The sequence below is a fragment of the Bactrocera oleae genome, chromosome 3, assembly GCF_042242935.1.
Source record: "Bactrocera oleae isolate idBacOlea1 chromosome 3, idBacOlea1, whole genome shotgun sequence".
Classification (NCBI taxonomy): domain Eukaryota; kingdom Metazoa; phylum Arthropoda; class Insecta; order Diptera; family Tephritidae; genus Bactrocera; species Bactrocera oleae.
In genome coordinates this window covers 15,534,953-15,554,880 of record NC_091537.1, presented here as the reverse complement: position 1 = coordinate 15,554,880, position 19,928 = coordinate 15,534,953, and the positions used below count along the sequence as shown (strand labels likewise).

General features: G+C 34.8%; 4 protein-coding genes, 1 long non-coding RNA gene and 1 other non-coding gene across 8 annotated transcripts in view; 2 read left to right on the top strand and 4 right to left on the bottom strand.

The window, feature by feature from the left end:
• Positions 1–169: 169 nt before the first annotated feature.
• TRNAG-GCC (transfer RNA glycine (anticodon GCC)) lies at positions 170–240 on the bottom strand. Its single transcript has one exon. It is a non-coding gene; the product is annotated as a tRNA-Gly (tRNA).
• A 2,580-nt stretch (positions 241–2,820) lies between these two features.
• On the bottom strand, positions 2,821–7,315 carry LOC106616734 (zinc finger protein Xfin). The gene is made up of 3 exons (XM_014233579.3): positions 5,928–7,315; positions 5,480–5,854; positions 2,821–5,412 (listed from the first exon to the last, which is right to left on the bottom strand). The coding sequence occupies exons 1-3, from the start codon at positions 7,048–7,050 to the stop codon at positions 3,014–3,016; spliced, it is 3,897 nt and encodes a 1,298-aa protein (XP_014089054.3). The 5' UTR covers positions 7,051–7,315; the 3' UTR covers positions 2,821–3,013.
• Positions 7,316–7,589: 274 nt separating this feature from the next.
• Positions 7,590–13,826, top strand: Atxn7 (Ataxin 7). 2 transcript variants are annotated; one of them, XM_036366937.2, is made up of 3 exons: positions 7,590–7,780; positions 8,399–9,756; positions 9,996–13,826. In XM_036366937.2, exons 2-3 carry the CDS (start codon positions 8,542–8,544, stop codon positions 13,110–13,112), a joined length of 4,332 nt encoding a protein of 1,443 aa, XP_036222830.2. In that variant the 5' UTR covers positions 7,590–7,780; positions 8,399–8,541; the 3' UTR covers positions 13,113–13,826. The 2 variants fall into 2 exon arrangements, with proteins under 2 accessions (XP_036222830.2, XP_014089103.3); XM_014233628.3 differs by having other exon boundaries at positions 7,590–7,841.
• A 165-nt stretch (positions 13,827–13,991) lies between these two features.
• On the bottom strand, positions 13,992–16,009 carry LOC106616770 (chitinase domain-containing protein 1). The gene is made up of 6 exons (XM_014233640.3): positions 15,522–16,009; positions 15,262–15,448; positions 14,996–15,199; positions 14,762–14,923; positions 14,465–14,702; positions 13,992–14,325 (listed from the first exon to the last, which is right to left on the bottom strand). The coding sequence occupies exons 1-6, from the start codon at positions 15,798–15,800 to the stop codon at positions 14,184–14,186; spliced, it is 1,212 nt and encodes a 403-aa protein (XP_014089115.1). The 5' UTR covers positions 15,801–16,009; the 3' UTR covers positions 13,992–14,183.
• A 757-nt stretch (positions 16,010–16,766) lies between these two features.
• Hel25E (ATP-dependent RNA helicase 25E) lies at positions 16,767–19,819 on the top strand. Of its 2 annotated transcripts, none has more exons than XM_070107565.1 (8): positions 16,767–16,912; positions 17,076–17,291; positions 17,517–17,737; positions 17,804–17,987; positions 18,085–18,203; positions 19,027–19,158; positions 19,231–19,633; positions 19,707–19,819. In XM_070107565.1, exons 2-8 carry the CDS (start codon positions 17,093–17,095, stop codon positions 19,718–19,720), a joined length of 1,272 nt encoding a protein of 423 aa, XP_069963666.1. In that variant the 5' UTR covers positions 16,767–16,912; positions 17,076–17,092; the 3' UTR covers positions 19,721–19,819. The 2 variants fall into 2 exon arrangements, with proteins under 2 accessions (XP_069963666.1, XP_036222853.1); XM_036366960.2 differs by having other exon boundaries at positions 16,773–16,912; positions 17,079–17,291.
• The window catches only part of LOC138856452 (uncharacterized), a 44,294-nt gene continuing 43,778 nt past the window's right edge, over positions 19,413–19,928 (bottom strand). Inside the window, exon 3 of the long non-coding RNA XR_011395677.1 lies at positions 19,413–19,657. This is a non-coding gene — a long non-coding RNA (uncharacterized lncRNA). The remainder of the gene's footprint in view (positions 19,658–19,928) is intronic.

Below are 19,928 nucleotides of genomic sequence, written 5' to 3'. Positions count from 1 at the left end.
ATGAATTGGCTTGCTTGTGTATAGGTTGAAGCAGACCTTAGTAATTTTTATTGCATGCGAAAGATTTAGTGGTTTTGCTCGCCCGCAATGCGTTGTAAAGAAAAAATACAAATTGTGAAATATATAATACAAAAAGAGAAAAGTAAATATAAATTGAAAAAAATTGAGTTGCATCGGCCGGGAATCGAACCCGGGCCGCCCGCGTGGCAGGCGAGCATTCTACCACTGAACCACCGATGCCTATACTCCCTTCTCTGTAGGTTGTTTACTTGTAACACATGTTTGGCATTCACCAATACCATGCTTTAAAATTTAATCAATATCGCTTTTACCACAGTATGTAGCCAAATCACGCAACAACAGTTTAGCAGCCAATGTAAATATTAGAAACAGTAATGTGTATAACTGTAGTAGGGTAGGCAGCAACACGCTATTTGCGTGTAAACCGAAACGTTGTTTCTTAATTACATTTATATTACATTGAAATATATATTTTTAAATAAACTATTATTATTGTATATTATACGCAAACATGCGATTCAATTATTTTTACAAACAATTACCAACTGCAAAAAATATAAATAAAAAAATGTATTATATAAAATAAAATGTTAAGCGTTGACTTTTCTTTAAAAATGTTTTTGCTTTTATAAAAAGTACAATTTTTTTTAAACAATTGTTTATAAAAATTTAATTCCGGGGAAAAATAATCTGGCCGACAACCCTAGCGTGTGCTTTGCTGTACATATAATAAGACATTCATGCAGGCTGCGCTGCTTGCAAATTTGCGGCAGCGAAAAAAGCAGCGAGTGGTCTACTTGCTGATTCTGGGCGCCTAGTATCAAACGATTAAATTCAGTTTAACCATCCACCGAGCAATTTGCGCTGCGCTGACGTCGACCGCGTAAGTTGGCAGCGACCATATTAACAGGCAAATAAATGCATATTTTAAACACTGTGAATGTTAAATAAATATGAAATACTCACTTTTTGCGATTTTTCTAATAAAATTTGAACAACCTTAAAGCTTTATTTTTTATTCATATTATTTTCTATTAATTTTAATAAAAATTTCAATACTTTTGTTTGCATTTATCTATGCGTACATATGATTTATACTTTTTTTTTTATAGCAGAGGCAAATTTTCTTGCCGTCGTAAAGTGGCACGCGTTTGCCATTCATTCAATTATAATCACTGCCATCTCTAAGAGCATACGCTGCGGGTAAAAACACCACACAAACACATGTTCCATGGTTTCCTCTGGGCGCGTGTGCGAGCCAAAAGCGGTGTGCACATATTGATATGCTATATATGTACATACAACATATGTATGTATGGATGGTGTATCTAATAATATGTTTTGCTTTCGTATCTAACAGCTTTCTATTGGATTCGTGGTGCGGATACTGTTTGGCGCTAAGCTGTGCGGCGCGCTATTATTCCTGTCAGCTTGGTAAGAATGTTTGTTGTCGTGTCTGCGAGGCGACAGTGAAAAAAACAGCAGGCAGCTCTAGCAATACTAGGTAGCCAAACAAACGCACATCCGTCAAACGTTTTGGTGCACAAGCCACCTGGATATATGTATATATATTGATGATAGCCCGTATGTAGCAGTGACCAATGAATGGCGTGCGGGAGCTGAGAAGTTGGCGTTGCGATGTGTACACATGAAGAATACAGCAAACAGGAATTGGCGATGGAAATCCAAACGTTGTGCGTTGCGAAGGATTATATCGCAAATTTTCAAACATTTACATATAAATATTATTGAATAGATATTTACACACACACATATGTATACAATACACGATTTTTAGGAAATTTTCATTAACAATATATATACACCTTAAAAAATAGAACATATTTAAGTTAGTGTGTGCATATTTTGTAAATTGTTATACAAAATTAGTGGTTATATTGCGTTGTTTTTAGGCATTCGACTTAGTTGGAAATTTAATAATAATAAAATTTGCAATTTAGTGAACTATTTTCCTTTACAACTTTGTAACTGTACGTAAATTTCGTTTTTTTGTTCTTATTTTTGATATACTCCATTTTTAATGTAAAATATTTAATTAATAATTTTAAAAAATCCAAACTACTTAAAGGATTTTTTCTATTTCAAACTTAAAATATTTAAATTTTTACGTAAAAATAATATTAAGTTCTATAAATTTACAACAATTGCATTGAAATTGTTAATCACATTTTTATCTTCAGCTACAAAATAAGGATAAATGTCTAAAACATATCTAAAGAAAATTATGATTTTTTAATGTAATTGAGAATATTTTCTACGATTTTTTTCAATTATCAAATTTAGAAATTAAATTTGACTTATAAAAAATTTGCATAAGCAAAAAATGGATATAAAATAAAATTAACACAAATTTAATCGGAAGCTTCAAATATTTCCAGGTTCAAAAAAATAAAAAATTAATAACAATGAAAGAAAATGTAAATGAATGAAAAATAAAATTGTAGAGTAAATAAAATAGCAATAAAAATTTATGTTTTCAATATAAAAAGAATAAAATAATGATTATTTAATTCGTCAAAAGTTTAACATTGAAAAACAAAAAAAATAAATTAAAAAAAAAAATTAATTTAAAAAAAAAAATAATAATAAATTTAAAAAAAAAACAAAAAAAAATTAATTAAAAAACAAATTTTCCAAAACACAAAATTAAAAAAAATTAAAAAAAAAATATATATTAAAAATTTAAAAAAAAGTTTTTCGATAAACAAAATTAATAAATTAAAAACTAGTTATTAAAATAACTTTAATATTAAAATAACAAATAAAACTAAATAAAAGTCATTACCACAGCGCACAGCATCCGATTCATTGCACATTATTTCATATACATAGCTACATACATATATACATTTGCACTCACTAAACTTTGTTCAGTTGATTTGACAGTTAGCAATAGATTATCTTATTATGTAATAATCCTATGTTTCCTTAATTACCTTTAATTAATTTTCTAAGTAAATAAAAATATTGTTTAGTCACCTCCTTCACTGGCTTTGGCTTCTTGTTCGGGATGTTTAGCACGCACATGTAAACCCAATTCCCGCTTGTACTTATAATAACGGTCGCAATAGTCGCACTGAAACACTTTTCGATTGGGATTATGCAAATCCATATGCGTGTTCAGCGAGTTGTTCGAACTGAACATGCTGAAGCAGACACGACACAATTTCGATGGATATTCACTGGGATCATGCTCATTCTTCATATGTTCGATTTGTTCGCATGAGGTACTTAGTACACTTGGGCATAAAACACACTTAAACGTGCCCTTGGCAAAGTGACGGCGGCGAAAATGCTGTGTGAGCACACCCAACGTGGTGGAACGATGCTGACAGAGTATACAAATGAACGATTTGTATTGCATATGCGTTAGCTTGTGTCGTTGCTCGGCCAGGATGCCGCCACTTATATTAACACGACATTGTTTGCAACGTTTAAAACCATCCGATGTGGCTTCAATATTCAGCTGATGTTGTTCAAAGAAACTATGCGCTCCATTTATGTGTAAATGCCATTGTTCGGATGTGTCGAAGGGCTCATTGCATTCGGGACATGCATATGAAATGTATGCATTAAATTCATTAAATACCGCAGTTTTAACGCTCGGTATTGCCATGGTTGTACGCGACACTTTCGATATATCCACAGCGGTTACTTTCAAAGGATCTATCTCCTCGCCAGCTTCTGCGGTTGTGCTGCTATTCTCATGTATCTGCTGACCGGCAATCACAGCCTGATGATCGTCTAGCAGATGTGAGCGCATTGTTTCAAAATATAGTATATTTTTATCACATAGACGACAACAGAAGCATGTAGCGTTAATTTCACTTAAATAGTGTTTGATCATAGTCTTTTTGTATATGATATTAAAATATTTATTGCACGTTTTACAATTCGCCGCATTTGTTGGATGAATTGTGAAATGTTCGCGAAAGTTATTATGTGCTTCGTTGAAGTGACGCGTCAGCATTAGATTCGATTCGAATTCTGTATCCGGGCATAATGGACAGCTTATACATATGAACTTTGCGAAGTCATTATCATCTGTAAGTACAACACTAATACATCTGTTGGCATCTGAATTATCATTTTCACTTTCGGAGTCTATCCGTTCACTGGACGAGTTTGCTTTATTCACTTTTACCTGTGACACAGTTTCGCGTTTATTTTGTATTTTGACTCGTTTAATATCAAGTTTTGCTTCCTTGCGTTTGGACGCTACACGCTTATTGGCTTGCGGCTTTTTTGTTTCCTCCGTTTCGTCAAATTCTGCTGGCGCAATAGCGCAATCACCACAATGCGCTTTCGCTTTTTCAACTTCGATGAAATATTCCAAACAATATCTGCACTGATAGGGCTTAAAGGGCAGATGTACGAATCGATGATCTAAACGCCTTATATATGTTGTCTTCACTTGACAAATCAAACATTCTACTAAATTGCCCTTGGCTTGCTTCATTTGTAAACCGGCAAGTGTTGTCATTTCATGGTATTTACTTATATGCCAACGCCAGGCTTTCATTGTTGGCACTTCAAAGTTGCATTCGGGACAAAATTTCTTTATGATCTTCTCAAATGTTTTTGGATATTTTGTATGCGATGTGCTTTCGAAATCGCCATCATTATTTTCTTCTACTTTACTTGTATCATTCGGACATTTATGTTTAATAGCTTGCAATTTGAATTTAAATTGTTCGTCACATAACATGCACCAAAAACTATCGAATGGAAAATGTTCTCTAGCATGTTCTGACATTAAACTTAAATCGAATTTTTCTACAACGAAGCTTAAGCATTCGGTACAACGGTATGTTTCGCGATTAGTATCATTGTTGTCAGTATTTAGTTTTTCAAAGCCAAGTCCAGCAGGTTTATCTAAACCATGTATATTTGTTGTATGCACTTTACAAACTGTCGTTTTTGCAAACTTTTTACCGCATTTAGGACATAAACGCCCCATTTTATTTAAGCGCGTCTTCAAGATTTTTTGATCGTATTTATCCACTGTATTAACCATATCAGTTGTATTATTTGAACATTGATGTTGTCTCGCTTGATCTTTAAAACGAAATCGTTCTTTACAGAAGACACATCTGAAACTTTCATAGGGCAAATGTAGTCGCGCATGTTCCAACATAGCTTTCAAATTTTTCTCATTAATAGTAAAATTTTCACATACGGTGCAACGAAATACATCTTCAATGCTATCGTTTGTTTCGCACACTACAAATCCAAGCCCGTAAGGTTCATGCATGCCATGCATTCTGTTCATGTGCCTCGTTAAGGAGGAAGGTGTTGTATATGTTAGATCGCATTTAGGGCAAAACGTATCCATATTGGGTATGGGGATCTCTCTTGGATATCTTGATTCTAAATGACAATAAATGTATAAATTCTAGTTATTTAATATACATATATATATATACCCATATATTACCTTTCACTGTTTCAACAATCTCCACATCCATACAATCATGTCCTGGTATGTCGGTTTCGTAAGCGAAAGATGTATTACAAATTTTACAGAGTAATGGATCATATACGGTATGTATACGCGCGTGCACTAACATTGTATTTAAATCCAAATCGCATGTGAACTCTTCGCATATCGTGCATTCATAAACTTCGGATGCACTTTGATTTGCTATCTTTTTAAAGTCCAGTCCCGATGGTTTGCTCATGCCATGTTTTATATACATATGTCGTTTGCAATGGAATAACTTACCATATGAATTTCCACATTTTAGACAAACATGACGAATGTGTTTCATGTAGTCTCTCTTCAGTTCGACTGGTTCTTGTTGCATATTTTCTAAAACAACAAATATTAAATTTACCCATATTTTAGTTTAATATAAAATATTTTAAAAATATTGTTAACTTACTCTTTACCAACTTATTCCTACTGTTTTTAGCACCTAATATAGTATGTGAATTTGCGCAATTCTGCAAAGCTTTACGTAGTTCCTCACAAATGTGTAAGCGCATATAGTCAAATCGACGAAAACTTTCATCGCAATATTTACATTTGTATGCGTGCTTACCAGTAAGTTCGCCTAAATGCAACATATAATGTTCGCGTAGGTTTGTTAATGTCCGACTGGATGTATTTTTGCGATAAATCGTGGGGCATTGGGTGCACTTGTACGAAACATCATGATCATCGCCAACTGAAATTACCTCTTTGAAGCCTAGTTCATCCACTGACTTGTCTGCAAATTTTTCAAATACATGCGCACGTAAACTAACATTGGTGGAAAATTCTTCACCACAATCCAAGCAAATAAAACATGTTCTATCGTCAATAGTCTTTTCATGTTCCTGAAACATATGCTTCCGCAAATACCATTGTGATGAGAATTCTTGCTGACAATATGGACAAACCGTTAACTCAATACTCTTTGTTGTCATATCCAACTTATCGGAATGCAGTTGGCGTAAATGAAAATTCATGCTTGGATGTGTTTTAGTTCTCCAATCACATAGTTTACATTTTAAAAAAAGACTAAATGGCATATGTGAGATTTGATGATCTAATAATTTGTTAAAATCTGGAGTAGCCGTTTGAAAATCACAAATTTTACACTTTGCACCTACTTCGTTGTATTTGAATTGTAAATCTTCCGGTGTAGCTAGATGATGTATGTAATTGATATGTTTCTTCCAACAATGAGCAGAATTAAACTCAGAATCACACATGGGACATTGTCGTAGAACATATTTGCCATAAATATAGTTGGCACTTTTTATATACGTTTTCTTATTTGCATCCAAATTGTGTAAAACTGGAAATGAACGGTTCAGATTAGGTTCACATTCAAAACTGTTTTCAGAGACTGAATCGTAATAATCTTCATTATCAGCATTGGAATGTGCATTGGAATCACTGTCATATTCATCTGTTATTAATTCCGCGTCTTTTTTCAGATCTACGTCAATATGCGATTGATTGTTAGCAGCTTGTTCATTGGGTATAGCTTGCGGTGTAGTAATTGACTCTTTCTCCATGTTTTATGATTGCTTACTACTTAAGTAAGATATAATATGTATTTACACTTAACTGATATTGTCGTTTATATGCTGTGGTCTTATCAGAAGATCTGCATTCACAGAGCGCATTACGGATCAAGTTTAAAAGAACCATAATATTCCTTATCTTATCACTTAAGTTTTAATGCATACTAACTAATTTTAAATACGTAAAAATAAATTTTGTTTGCAAATACTTGTCACAAATCAATTCGACCTTTCACAAATTTTGGTGAAGTAATAAACATAACAAATTGGCCGACTTCTCGATTATTGGTTATCGAAGTTCGAAAAATAATCGATTACCCTCAAATAGAAAAATTATTTCACACAAAAATTGTTGAAACAATTTAAGTACGCGCTCAAATCCAAAGTTGATATATATTCTAATTATATAATATAAGGAAACATTTTTAAATAATATTTTCAGATATTGAGCGTACCATCGTTTCACAAATATCAGAAGTCAAATGCAACTCTGTCAAATTCAGCTTTATATTTGTACGTCACTATAAAGTAATCGTATAAAAGTAACGAGTGCGAAAAATTTTCTGCCGTGTCTGCTCCGGTCGGAGAGCTGACTGATAAAAAAAAAATAATTATTAATTAACATATGTAAATTTATACAATATCTTAATCCGTAAACCATGGATCTAAATTAAATAAAATAATTTTTTACGTCGGGAATACTTCGTAGGCGGCATTTTGGGTGAGGCTTTTTGCTTGCACTCATACACAAGTATTGCAGGCAAACGCTTCGTATACATTCGGTACGTTGTTTCTCAAAACCGACTTGCCTGAAGCGTAATATTTCAGTGCTATTACGTTTATAAAAAAACTTTGTTTAATAGTGTACAATTTTCATAGTAAAATTTGTGTATGGATGTTGAGCTTCTTATCTACCTAGAGGATGTGATTCGACCCCAGAAAAATTGTGTGTGAAAAAAATCTATATAAAATGCCTTTTGGATATCGTATTAATATTTTATATGCTCATGGTTGTGTATGTTTTGGAAGAGCGGACAGAAAAATTGTATATAGTATGGTATTAACAGCTGTCGCAGTAAATCAGCTGTTTATTAGGCATTCATTTAGAAAAAACAGTGTTGTATTATAGAAAAGTATCAATAATATTGATTCTTTAAAATTCGGTACACGTTATTCGTTTTCGTTATAGAATAAAAAAATAGTTTATAAAAATATATATGTATATATATACAAATATCTCTATATGAACAAAATATAAATTAATGTATATTCCGCAGTTATAAATTTCCTTTGTCATTTATAAAATAAATCTAGTATAGTTTTTGCTTTGATTTTACAGAATTCTGGTTTGTTACTGATTGGTCACAAAACGCACAGTTTCTTCCTTCAAAGGTAGTACTTATAGGAACTTCTGTTTCGTGTCCTAAAGCCATACATATATACGAGGCAGAGGCATAATACCCTTGTCTTTGTATGTAAGTCATGCCCAACAGCAACGACTTTTCCACAGAGCACTCCGGAAAGTTATCCAAAAATATATCGGTGATCAGCGATTTATTTTCAACCGCCATGGCCACGACTAAAAGTGGGAATACAGCCTCAGAGGCACAGGCCACCAGCAATTCTTCTAAAAATTCTGATAATTCATTAATTAAGCACCAAGGGCAAAAATGGCATCAAGCCTTTGATTTTGATAAAATGTTAAAGCAAGTACGAGCTACTGTTTCCGACAAGCAACATCATCGCAACAAAGGGGATAATAGTTCGTCATCTAGTAATAATGGAAAAAGTACTACGACTAATTCAACAGCTTCGTCATCAAAGGCTAGCGTTTCGTCTAATTCCAAAAGTGCACGGTCAATACGTCAAGTACAACGTTTAAGCGGTAACGATATGCATTACTATGGTATGGTTCCAAAGAAAACATCGGCTGATGTTATCGTTTGCAGCATATGTCGAGGAATTTACACTATGGTCGGTTTCAACAATCATATGATGATGCAGCATCCCTCCGCTTGGGGTGCTGTCTCGTCCAAATTAGCCAATATGCCAGCAGCAAATGATATGATAAATTTAATTTCCAATGATAATAGTCAAGATTGTTTGCGAGATGGCTCAGGTTTATCCGCTCCAACTGAAATTTTGGGTTCACCTTCAGATCTATCAGGCATTTTGTCCACATCATCAAATGCATCATCATCGTCATCCTCCATATCGACAACATCTTCCACATATACGGCAACACCACGTCATAAAAGTAGTAAAAGTGGTGGTACAACGGCTGGGAGTAGCTCATCCGGTGGCAGCAGCAGCACAAGTGGAAGTCGTTCGCGGAGTAAACAATCGCGACACAGCAATAATAACAACCATGCAGCTTCGGTCGGGATTCATACGTCCAGCAACACCAGCACGGAGAGTGTACAAGCGACGAGCAAAAGCTCCAAGAAAAACTCCAGCAACAGTTTAGGCTCAAATGCAAATAGCCATAAAAACGAAAATGCCAATAATCCGCCGACGTTAGCATTATCCGGATCGTCAGCAACAATTTCAAATGCCGTAACGCATAGTGGTAAACATAGCAAGGATACAGGTACATTAGAGACAGCAGCCACAACACCAATAGCCCTTTATTCTTCGTCATCAAATTCTTCATGCTCTTTACCACCAACACCAAAGCTGAGCACAACGTTAGCAGAGGTAGGTGGAATGATTATTGTAAGCATTGCATATTAATACTGATATTTATCAATATATAAATTGCATTTAAATATAATAAATTATTTTTCAACTTTGTTTGTTATATTAAAAATGTTTAGCTAATTTTTTATTCATTCGAATTAAAACCTGTTAAATTTGCACGAATTATTTTCTTCGGAATTTTTAATAATATAACGATCTTTCATTTTCTTGCATGGATTGTTTCCCCCAACTTTTAGGTCAAGAGTCCTGCTTTTGTTGCTCAAGAATCGGTGGACTCATCTGTTTCTAGCTCCAGCCTTGAATACGAACGTATTAGCTTAAATGGCAAATCAGTATCAGGCAAACCGTCGAATGCTCCTGGGAAAAACTCCAAAAATAATGGAAATTCCGCTTCTTCGTCTACTCACGCTTCAAAAGAAGTTGCGAAAGTTGCTGCAATCAAAGACATAACACGCTTTGATACAACACCACTAACTGAACTCGATCAGGCTGTTTCTTCAATAACTGAAAATACTGGCTTAATCGATAAGAAACCGAGTGGCTTCATTAAAAATGTTATGGACACAACTAACTTAAATATGCCAAGCATTACCAATATTTTTCAAATGCCAACTAATACGGCAATTACAGAACACAACAGCGAAAAACTACTACAAGCGGCTATGAATGCGCCTACAACCAACGCCAATATGAATGTGGTGCAAACTGTGATGCCACCAAATTATGTGGTGCCTCAAGAAGTGGCACAAACGTGTGACGATGCATTACCGCATAACACATCGGATGATAATTCTATACTGACATTTGACGATATGTTCGATAGCAAATTTATTAATGAGATACTTAGCACTGCCGATACTGAAATACATTTTGATGAAAATGAATTAGACACAGCAACGGCGGCACAACAGCAGCAGCAACAACAACATCAGACACAGGATCAGCATCAGGTGTTTCAGCAACAGGTGGCACCAACAGCAAAGCGCATGCGCTATGACGAAACAATATTAACGAGTGGACCGCAACAACAGATTCAGCATCAGCAACAGGGTCATGGGGTTGAAATAACGGGTGAATTTGTAGCCTACCAACAGCAGCAACAACAGCAACAACAACATCAACAATATGTGCCCTACAATGTCGCTACACTTGAGGATTTGAAAATGTTTAATAGCACTGGGCCGTTGGTTGAACAACACCAATTGCAGCATACTACTGACCAACAACAACAACAGCAGCAGCAACAACAACAGCAACAGCAACTCACTGCTATCGACGCAATGCAATTGCAACAACTGCTCTATCAACAACAAACACTAAATAATCACTATGACACGAACATGGTTGATAATGCGACAGATCCGAACACTTTAGCTATGCATCAACAGCAATACGATCAAAACGGTGTTGTTAGCGCAAAACAATTAATGGATATATGTGCTTCAGTCGATATGAAATCGAATAAATTGGCCGATTATTCAACATTGCCAACTACGGGTGGTGCATACGAGAATTGCTATGATAATATGTCAGCACACTTCCAACTATACAATATACCCTCACTCACAGATGATAATGTCGACACTGTGGTTGAGCAAATGACTACTGGCGGCGATGCTGGCTTGCTGCTGCCGAATGTCGTGAATGGCATGCAACGTACGGCACAGCAATATGTGCTGCCTGCCGGAGTTGGTGAAGATCATTTAATTTATGAAATAACTGACAACAATCAAGTGTCTGTTATAAGCCAACAAAGGCAACAACAAATGCTTACCGAATTTCTAACACAAGCCAATTATGATCAAGTCGCCACGGATATAAACGTAGCGGCTGCGCCCACAACTATTGATGCTGCAAATGCTGCTGGTGCACTAATGCAACCAAACAACAACAGTGATAATATAAATGCAAAAGAAATAAACGCTGATATTGATGATGATTTGCTCGAATTCGATTACTCACTCTTAGACACGTTCAAAACGATCAGCAGCAGCGGGAGTAGCGGTGCAAGCAGCGGCGGCGGCAACGCCAAAACTATTAAAACAGAGCTGAACAGTAGCGGCAATAGCAGTAGTAAAAATTATGAAGACATTTACTTGAATGCCTACCTCTACGCGGGCATACCAAAGCCAATTGCCATTAATTGCTTTGGTCTCATCAAGCTGCCATTCGCTGCCGCAACAACATTCAGAAAACACATATTAAACGCACGTAAAGCCAATAACAGTCCCATCACGCTAAGTGGTGGTGGCATTAATGGTATTGTATGTTCCAACTCATCTGCCGCCGTACGTTTGTCCAACAATTCCAAATCATCGATGCAAAATTATTTCTCCAATTTAACCGCAACTTCTAATTCTTTGGTCGGCAGTGAGTTTTCCATTGGCAGTATTACCATAACCAATTCGTCGGTTACGCAAAGCCAACTATATGCTGCACAACAAAAACAACAGAGCACTAGTAATAACAACAGCAGCGGCGCTAGTGGTGGCAATGTGGAGGTCACGTTCAATAACAACTCCAATGGTTGTGGCTCGGCTATATCGCCGGTTTCGTCCATGCAACGTTCACGCGCCAAGTCGGGCAATTCCACGTCAGGCGGTGGTGCCACTCTGGTGCGCAGCAAATCACAAACTGGCGCACCGGTTGCTGTTGTTACGCCCACTAGTCGCTTACCGCCACCGCCACGTCCCAGCACAGCGGGTCCGGTGCTGGCGCAAAGCAGCAAAACAATCTTTGTCAGCAACACACCTGGCAATAGTAATGAACGCATCAAGTTCATTAAGCGCTGCATGCCGCTTATCAACAACAACAATAACAATAGTAACAGTCGCAATGATGGCAGCAAGCGACCAAAGTTCTCACCACGTCAAATAGCCGATTTTTTGGGCGGTATTAGTAATAATAATAGTAAGAGTGGCAACAGCAATAACGGCGGCCACAAAACCCTATCGGCTCAGCAAACAAACGATGCAGGTAATAACGGCACTAGCAACAATAGCCATGAAACAGCTGTCACTGGCAATAACATCAACTCTACTGCCAACACCACAACCAATGCAGATGAACAATTGAAATTGGAACGCGTTGCACACTTTTATGAACGACGCCGTAAACTCTGTGACTTGGCACGTAATAACCGTCAGCAACAGCAGCAGCAGAAGCAGCAAGAACAACAACGCACGCAACCACCATATGTGCAGCAGAACTTATTAAAACAACAGCAACAACTATTCAAAATGCTAACTGATTATGGGCAATTAAATGCGGTGGTAGGTAACTGTAAGGGCGCCAACGCGAATCCAAACGGCAACAATAACGGTAACAATGATGTTTTGCGGATTTCTGTTTGAAGAGTTATAGTTAAATCTAACATAAATATAAATATATTGGGATTTAATAAAAAACAACTCTGCAACTTGAACATGAACCAGGCAAAAGAGAAGAAGTAAAAATGTGGATTTTGGGAATATGTTAAAAAATTAAATTTTAGTTTAAATATAATTTAGGTTTACAAGTACTAAAGTAGAAAAAATTATTTCGTGGCGCCAGTAAAGTATACGTGAACAAAGAAAATTTGTTGCTACAGAAAAGGGTTTGAAAAATATGCGCTTGATCAATGTAAAAAAAAATATATATATATAGATATTTAGTGGCACAGCTATTGAGGGGAAAATTTAATAATTTCATTTATGAAAATGTAAAAAGCAACGCCTGCGCCATAGTATTTGGGTAGCGTAAGCATTTGCGTAGTTGTCAAGATTTGTATTTAGTTTTTGCTTGAAATTAAGTTTTTTTTTTATAATTATAGTTTTATCGTATCTATGTATTATAGATAACAAGATAATTTTATATTTACACCATACCTTTACCATACATATGTAGATTTATGCATATGCTAAAAAGAAATGCAGTTTATTCATAATTATGTACTATTTATCGTTGCACACTACTCCATTATCCAATCTGATGTATCCGCTTCAAATTAAGACAGACTGAAAGGTTTTTAAGCCTGTTTCTACAATACATACAAATAGCAAACAATAAAAGCAAAATGAAAAAAAAAATCTTTTTCGATTCGAGCTGGGTTTTAAATAGTAAAAATTAGTGGTTTTTGTGGACGAGTACAGTTGGCTGTTTACTCTATAAATTCTACTTAATAACTGTCACCGAGTAAATATTATATTCACGTCGACCCTATGTGGCGAACTTCTATATAAAAAAAATATGAGTTTAGAGGCGTTCTTCAAATTTACTGTTTATATTCTAAGTCGTTTTAGCGTGCGTTTTCGTGCAGTTTTTGGACATTATTCCGGGAATGTTAAGTTACAATTCACTTATTTTGAATTTTTTAAGATAACTATAATAACTTACTTACCAAATAAAATATTGCTTATGAATGTTCTAATATCTTAAAAACAGCCTTAAAAGAGATCATAAAAATAGTCTAATCCTTGTCCCAACTCCCAAATTGATATTCCAGTGCCCAATTCTTGAGCAAGTTTTATACGCTCATGAACGGAATAGAGTGTAGGATAGAAAACCATGTGTCTACCATCCTCGGTTCTGTAAAAATATGTGAATATTGAAAGTTATTAATTATTCTCAGGCAATACAAATATATGTTAAGAAGTTTGTTTTTAATTTGTTAAAAATGCTGTTTCGAATTAAAAATAATATACTTTTAAATTATTAACACACTTACTTTACTTCGAAGTAATTTTCAACATCCAGTTCATCAAAGGGTAAACGCTTTTTTGCATATTTCAAAAGCTTTAAATACTGCCCTGCAACTATTGGGCCGCCGCCATCGGGTGTATAATCATTTCCATACATATTGAGACCCAATAGAAGTTTACGCCTTTTTGCTTTAACATCATTTGTTGTAGACGGAGCTAAGAGTTCCACTGACTGGCGTACCCAGTACAATGGAGAGTTTGCACCTGATTATAGAAAGGTTAAAAAAAATACGTATATGCACGAACAAAATTTTTGCATATACCTGGTCGCTGTGGATTTGAATAATCGTAGGTCATTAACGAAAATGCGTAAACATGTTTATACAGTTGATTAAGGTGCCTTTCTGTGAATAAGTTTGGAACTTCTTGACGATAAGGCGGTATCACAAGTATTAGACGTAAATTTTCTTTTTTAAGTGCTTCGCCTTAATACAGAAAGAGATAAATTTGTAAATCTGTTAACAATAGTAAACTTATAGCCGTTAAATAATACTTACTCATTTTTTGTACTAACGTAATGAGAAATGTATCATCGACACGTCCTCCAAGTTGCGTCCAAAATTCAATGACAATGCCATCAAATTCATAGTTTTTGCAAACATTAATCAACATTTCATTCAGTTGTACCCTTTCGGTTTCCAAGCTCAACAAACGTGAAAAGTCCCGTTCCGTGAATTTGTCAAATATAAAACGTGGAAAAACTATGCACATTACTTATTGTTTTTTATTGTTCTAATAAGTAAATAATACTTCATATACTCACCTTTTAAAGTAGTACCACGTTCTTTCTTGCCTTTACTCCTCAATTCTCTCATCCAATTAACGTCAACATCATGGGCACCAGCTATTTTATATTCATCGCCGTCCTTGACAATTTGGAACCAAACGGGTGAGATAATATCGAATTTTCGAGCAAACAATTTTGCCACATCATATCCATGTGAATTCCACTGTAAAACAAATTAGATATCAAACTTAATGATAAATAAAAGTAAGTTTTTCACGATATATGTATGTATTTACCGCAGTAACATAGCCAAGCACAGTTTCATTGAAGTTCCGATAAGTTGTATCCTTATAAAATGCTGCATTATGTTCAAGAATTTCTTGTGGAAGAGGACGCATATTAATCAAATTGCGATTGAAAACAGATTCATCGTGTGGTCCAGCCAACACATTTAATGGTTTAGTTGTTTTGGTTTTTTCAACACGACCTTTCCTCGGTGATATGGTTGCCCCGACCAGTGAAGGCAGAATCAATACCACAGCTATTAGAAATCTATATGATACTTTGGCTGACATAATACAATTCAGTTAGCAATCGATTTTAAAACTCAAATATTGCTGAACTTTGTAATTACAAAATGCTTTCAATATGTCATCAATCCAAGTTAGCCTCCCACTCTTGCAGCAAATCGTTTAATTGATTCCTTTCCAACCGGCTAACAAATGATATGAGATCGGCGTAAATAATGACAGCTGATTCCAATGCAGCTGATGTACAGTTTTTAACCCTAATATACCCGATACAGAAACAAAAATATGGAAAGATATAACGTAAATGCGTTCTGGGTATATTTATAAGAAAATATTTTTATCACAATTTAAGTTTAGAAAAACTGGTCTTGGGGGATTACTCTAGTTATTGCCAACAAAAAGCTAGATAATCTACGTCATCTAATTTGTATACTTGTATAATTAAGATAGGTAAATGTATAATTTAGGTCTCCCAACGAAAGAGACTACTAAATAATCTTTTTTTTATCATCTTATTTTGACGCGAAGATGAGAATTCCATGCGCGAAAAGACAAATTTTTTTAAAATTATTTTGACATCCACACTGCATTGACGTTCTTCGAGCACACTTCAAAAAATAACCGTCGGTCCAACACCAGGGTATTCGATAGTTTTTTTGTGTCGAACTCCTTTCTGCCCTGGCGGCCTTCGGCCGTGCTGCGAAGACTTGACTTTCCACAACCGGAATTCTCATCTTTGCGACAAAATAAGACAATTTAAAAAAGTAATTATTTTTTTAGGAACCTCCTTCGTTGAGGGATCTAAACTATACTTTTACCTTAAGAAAAATAGATTTCAGCAAATTATATCAAACTATACTGAATGTATTTAATTTCATATTTTAATATAAGAAAATACATTTTAAGTAGTATATTTAACAATGTAATCCATGTTATTTTATTCTACTACTTTCAAAAGCAAATCTGTATACATTTGCGCGTAAAACGAGGTCCGACAACATGCATCGAGTATTTTAATAATATGGTAGCATAACTCAAATTCATCAGTATACTAAATCAGACAAGTCAAGAAAAAGTGTGACGCGACTTTACAAGTTTTTAACTATTAAAATAAATTGTGAAATATATACTATTGTTTAATTTCAACTCCTAAAAAGGTAATTATTGCTTCATTATACGTTTTTTGAACATAATTTAGGCAAATATGCAAGTTTTTGACCTGGTTGAAGAAAAAGAAAATGGCGGCATCACATATATCGCTTGGTGTTGCCGACGATTACTCGAATAACCTAACTTTTCATTTATTTTTTTTAATACTAGAAGACGCTTAAGTAAAAATGGCTGATAATGATGATCTTTTGGATTATGAAGATGAGGAGCAGACCGAAACTACCGTCGCTGAAGTTCCAGAAGCTCCAAAGAAGGATGTGAAAGGCACTTACGTGTCAATTCACAGTTCTGGCTTCCGTGACTTTTTGTTGAAGCCGGAAATTTTGCGTGCAATAGTTGATTGCGGTTTCGAGCATCCGTCCGAAGGTAAATTTTTGTTATATGTATTTATACATACCTGAATGTATGCACACATGAAACCAATGTTGCTTCTTGGTTTCCACTTCTATGATGATAAAATTGATAGGGACAACTGATATATAATATTATGATCGATTTATCATATTAAAATCTGACACTTTTATTTGTAATCTATTAAGAAAAAATAGTTTGAAATACAAATATATGTAAATATTTTAAATATGATTGCAGTGCAACACGAGTGCATACCACAGGCTGTACTGGGTATGGATATCTTATGTCAGGCTAAGTCGGGTATGGGTAAGACTGCTGTTTTTGTACTTGCGACTTTACAACAGCTGGAACCGACAGAGAATGTGGTATACGTATTAGTCATGTGTCACACTCGTGAATTAGCATTCCAAATAAGCAAAGAGTACGAAAGATTCTCGAAGTATATGCCGGCTGTAAAGGTAATTGCTAAAACTAAGCAAAATTTATTTTCTTTAATTTCATATTAAATACACCATTTATTGAAGGTTGGTGTATTCTTCGGTGGATTATCCATACAAAAAGATGAAGAATCTTTGAAGGGTACGACACCTCACATTGTTGTAGGTACACCCGGCCGTATTCTTGCTTTGATACGCAACAAAAAATTAAACTTGAAGCATTTGAAACACTTTATTCTTGACGAATGTGACAAAATGTTGGAACAACTAGGTAAGATTGAAATTAGAAGAATACCTTTGTTACAATTATATTTGTAATATATGCAAATGAATAATTCCTAATCGAGAAAAAAATAATTTCTTTTAAGATATGCGTCGTGATGTACAGGAAATTTTCCGCAGCACTCCACATGGAAAACAAGTCATGATGTTTTCCGCCACATTGAGCAAGGAAATACGTCCAGTGTGCAAAAAATTCATGCAAGATGTAAATATCAACGTGTCCATTCTTCTACTTGTTCTACTACCACTAGTTATCTCACTAAGCTTTATCTCAATTGCTGAACTGCCACAATATAAACACCACTACACCATTATGCCAAAAATCAAAATACCTAATAAACATAAAGTCAAAGATCATAACAAATTTCGTATAACAGACAACAAATACCAAAAGATAATATTAAAAACAAGTATAAATGAAAAGAAGACCAGTCAAAATGGTCAGTTTAAAAGCGATAACTATATTAATATCATATACTGTAATTTGCTGAATAACTAAAGACAAAGTAATAACAAAATATCAAATAATTAACGATATATCGTCTTGTAAAGTGGCGTGGACCCTTTGCGACGTACTTTTATATACGTTCCAACATGCAACAAGATTAGTCAATAAATCGATCATTCACAAATGGGAATGAGCAATGCTTACTCGCAGATAGCATTGGAAAGGGCAATGCCTGGGATGCATCTGTAAGCCGACTACCAAACGGATATAAGTCTAAACATTCCATTGGGGAGCCCTCGAAATTCTATATGCGTGCAGCTGCGACTGTAGCCTGTTTCGAAACTAATGAGATGTGGTGGTTGTGTGGCCGTATGTAATTATAGAATATAAATGTTTCAAAATTTACTATGTCTTATATTGGACGACAGTGAATAATATCAAAGACGCTTCATCTGTCTGTCTGTTAACGATTCAGCGACAGGGATTGGAATATAGCGCTGAAAAGTGGCAGATGATTCATAATAATTGGTTTTTCAATAATTGTAAGTTAAAATATATCACATTTAATTTTTTATTTCAGCCCATGGAAGTATATGTGGATGACGAAGCAAAATTGACATTGCACGGACTACAACAGCATTATGTCAAATTGAAGGAAAATGAGAAAAACAAAAAATTGTTTGAATTATTGGATGTACTCGAATTTAATCAAGTAGGTTTTAGATAGCGCATGATAAATTTAATATTTATGATTACCAAATAAACTAATTGTGAATTGTATCAGGTTGTAATTTTTGTAAAATCGGTACAACGCTGCATGGCGCTAGCTCAATTGCTTACTGAACAAAATTTCCCCGCAATTGGCATACATCGTGGTATGACTCAAGAAGAGCGTTTAAACCGTTATCAACAGTTTAAGGATTTCCAAAAACGTATTTTGGTGGCAACCAATCTTTTTGGACGTGGTATGGATATAGAACGTGTCAACATTGTATTTAATTATGATATGCCGGAAGATTCTGACACTTACCTTCATCGTGTTGCAAGAGCTGGTCGTTTTGGTACCAAAGGTTTGGCAATAACATTTGTTTCTGATGAAGCAGACGCCAAAATTTTGAACGAAGTGCAAGACCGATTCGATGTCAATATCACTGAATTACCGGATGAGATCGATCTATCTTCATATAGTAAGTGAACTCGTATTGGTTGACCTGAAAATATTCGTAATTACTTAATAACTTCTTATTTATCTATTTCTAGTTGAGGGACGATAAGATGTTTAAAACATAGTATTTTTACTGAAATGGGATACTTCGTTGTAAACCTACCACAATGTAGAATGTATTACTCAAATAAAGATACAGATATAAAAATTTATATATTTTATTTTAAGATACTTCGTTTAAGAAGAGTAAATATATATACATATATATATATATATTGATGATTAATTAAATAAAGAAATCTATATAAAAGTAGAAT

Excerpts from the sequence above, each read along its gene's own strand:
- Hel25E (XM_070107565.1), top strand. The coding sequence starts at position 17,093 with ATGGCTGATAATGATGATCTTTTGGATTATGAAGATGAGGAGCAGACC. Across the intron at positions 17,738-17,803 it reads AGTATATGCCGGCTGTAAAG|GTTGGTGTATTCTTCGGTGG; the intron begins GTAATTGCTAAA and ends CATTTATTGAAG. Across the intron at positions 18,204-19,026 it reads GCAAAAAATTCATGCAAGAT|CCCATGGAAGTATATGTGGA; the intron begins GTAAATATCAAC and ends TTTTTATTTCAG.
- LOC106616770 (XM_014233640.3), bottom strand. The coding sequence starts at position 15,800 with ATGTCAGCCAAAGTATCATATAGATTTCTAATAGCTGTGGTATTGATT. Across the intron at positions 15,200-15,261 it reads ACGTGGTACTACTTTAAAAG|TTTTTCCACGTTTTATATTT; the intron begins GTGAGTATATGA and ends TAATGTGCATAG. Across the intron at positions 14,924-14,995 it reads TACGTTAGTACAAAAAATGA|GCGAAGCACTTAAAAAAGAA; the intron begins GTAAGTATTATT and ends TTCTGTATTAAG.
- Atxn7 (XM_036366937.2), top strand. The coding sequence starts at position 8,542 with ATGCCCAACAGCAACGACTTTTCCACAGAGCACTCCGGAAAGTTATCC. Across the intron at positions 9,757-9,995 it reads TGAGCACAACGTTAGCAGAG|GTCAAGAGTCCTGCTTTTGT; the intron begins GTAGGTGGAATG and ends CCCAACTTTTAG.
- LOC106616734 (XM_014233579.3), bottom strand. The coding sequence starts at position 7,050 with ATGGAGAAAGAGTCAATTACTACACCGCAAGCTATACCCAATGAACAA. Across the intron at positions 5,855-5,927 it reads TAGGAATAAGTTGGTAAAGA|AAAATATGCAACAAGAACCA; the intron begins GTAAGTTAACAA and ends TTGTTGTTTTAG. Across the intron at positions 5,413-5,479 it reads GATTGTTGAAACAGTGAAAG|AATCAAGATATCCAAGAGAG; the intron begins GTAATATATGGG and ends ATTGTCATTTAG.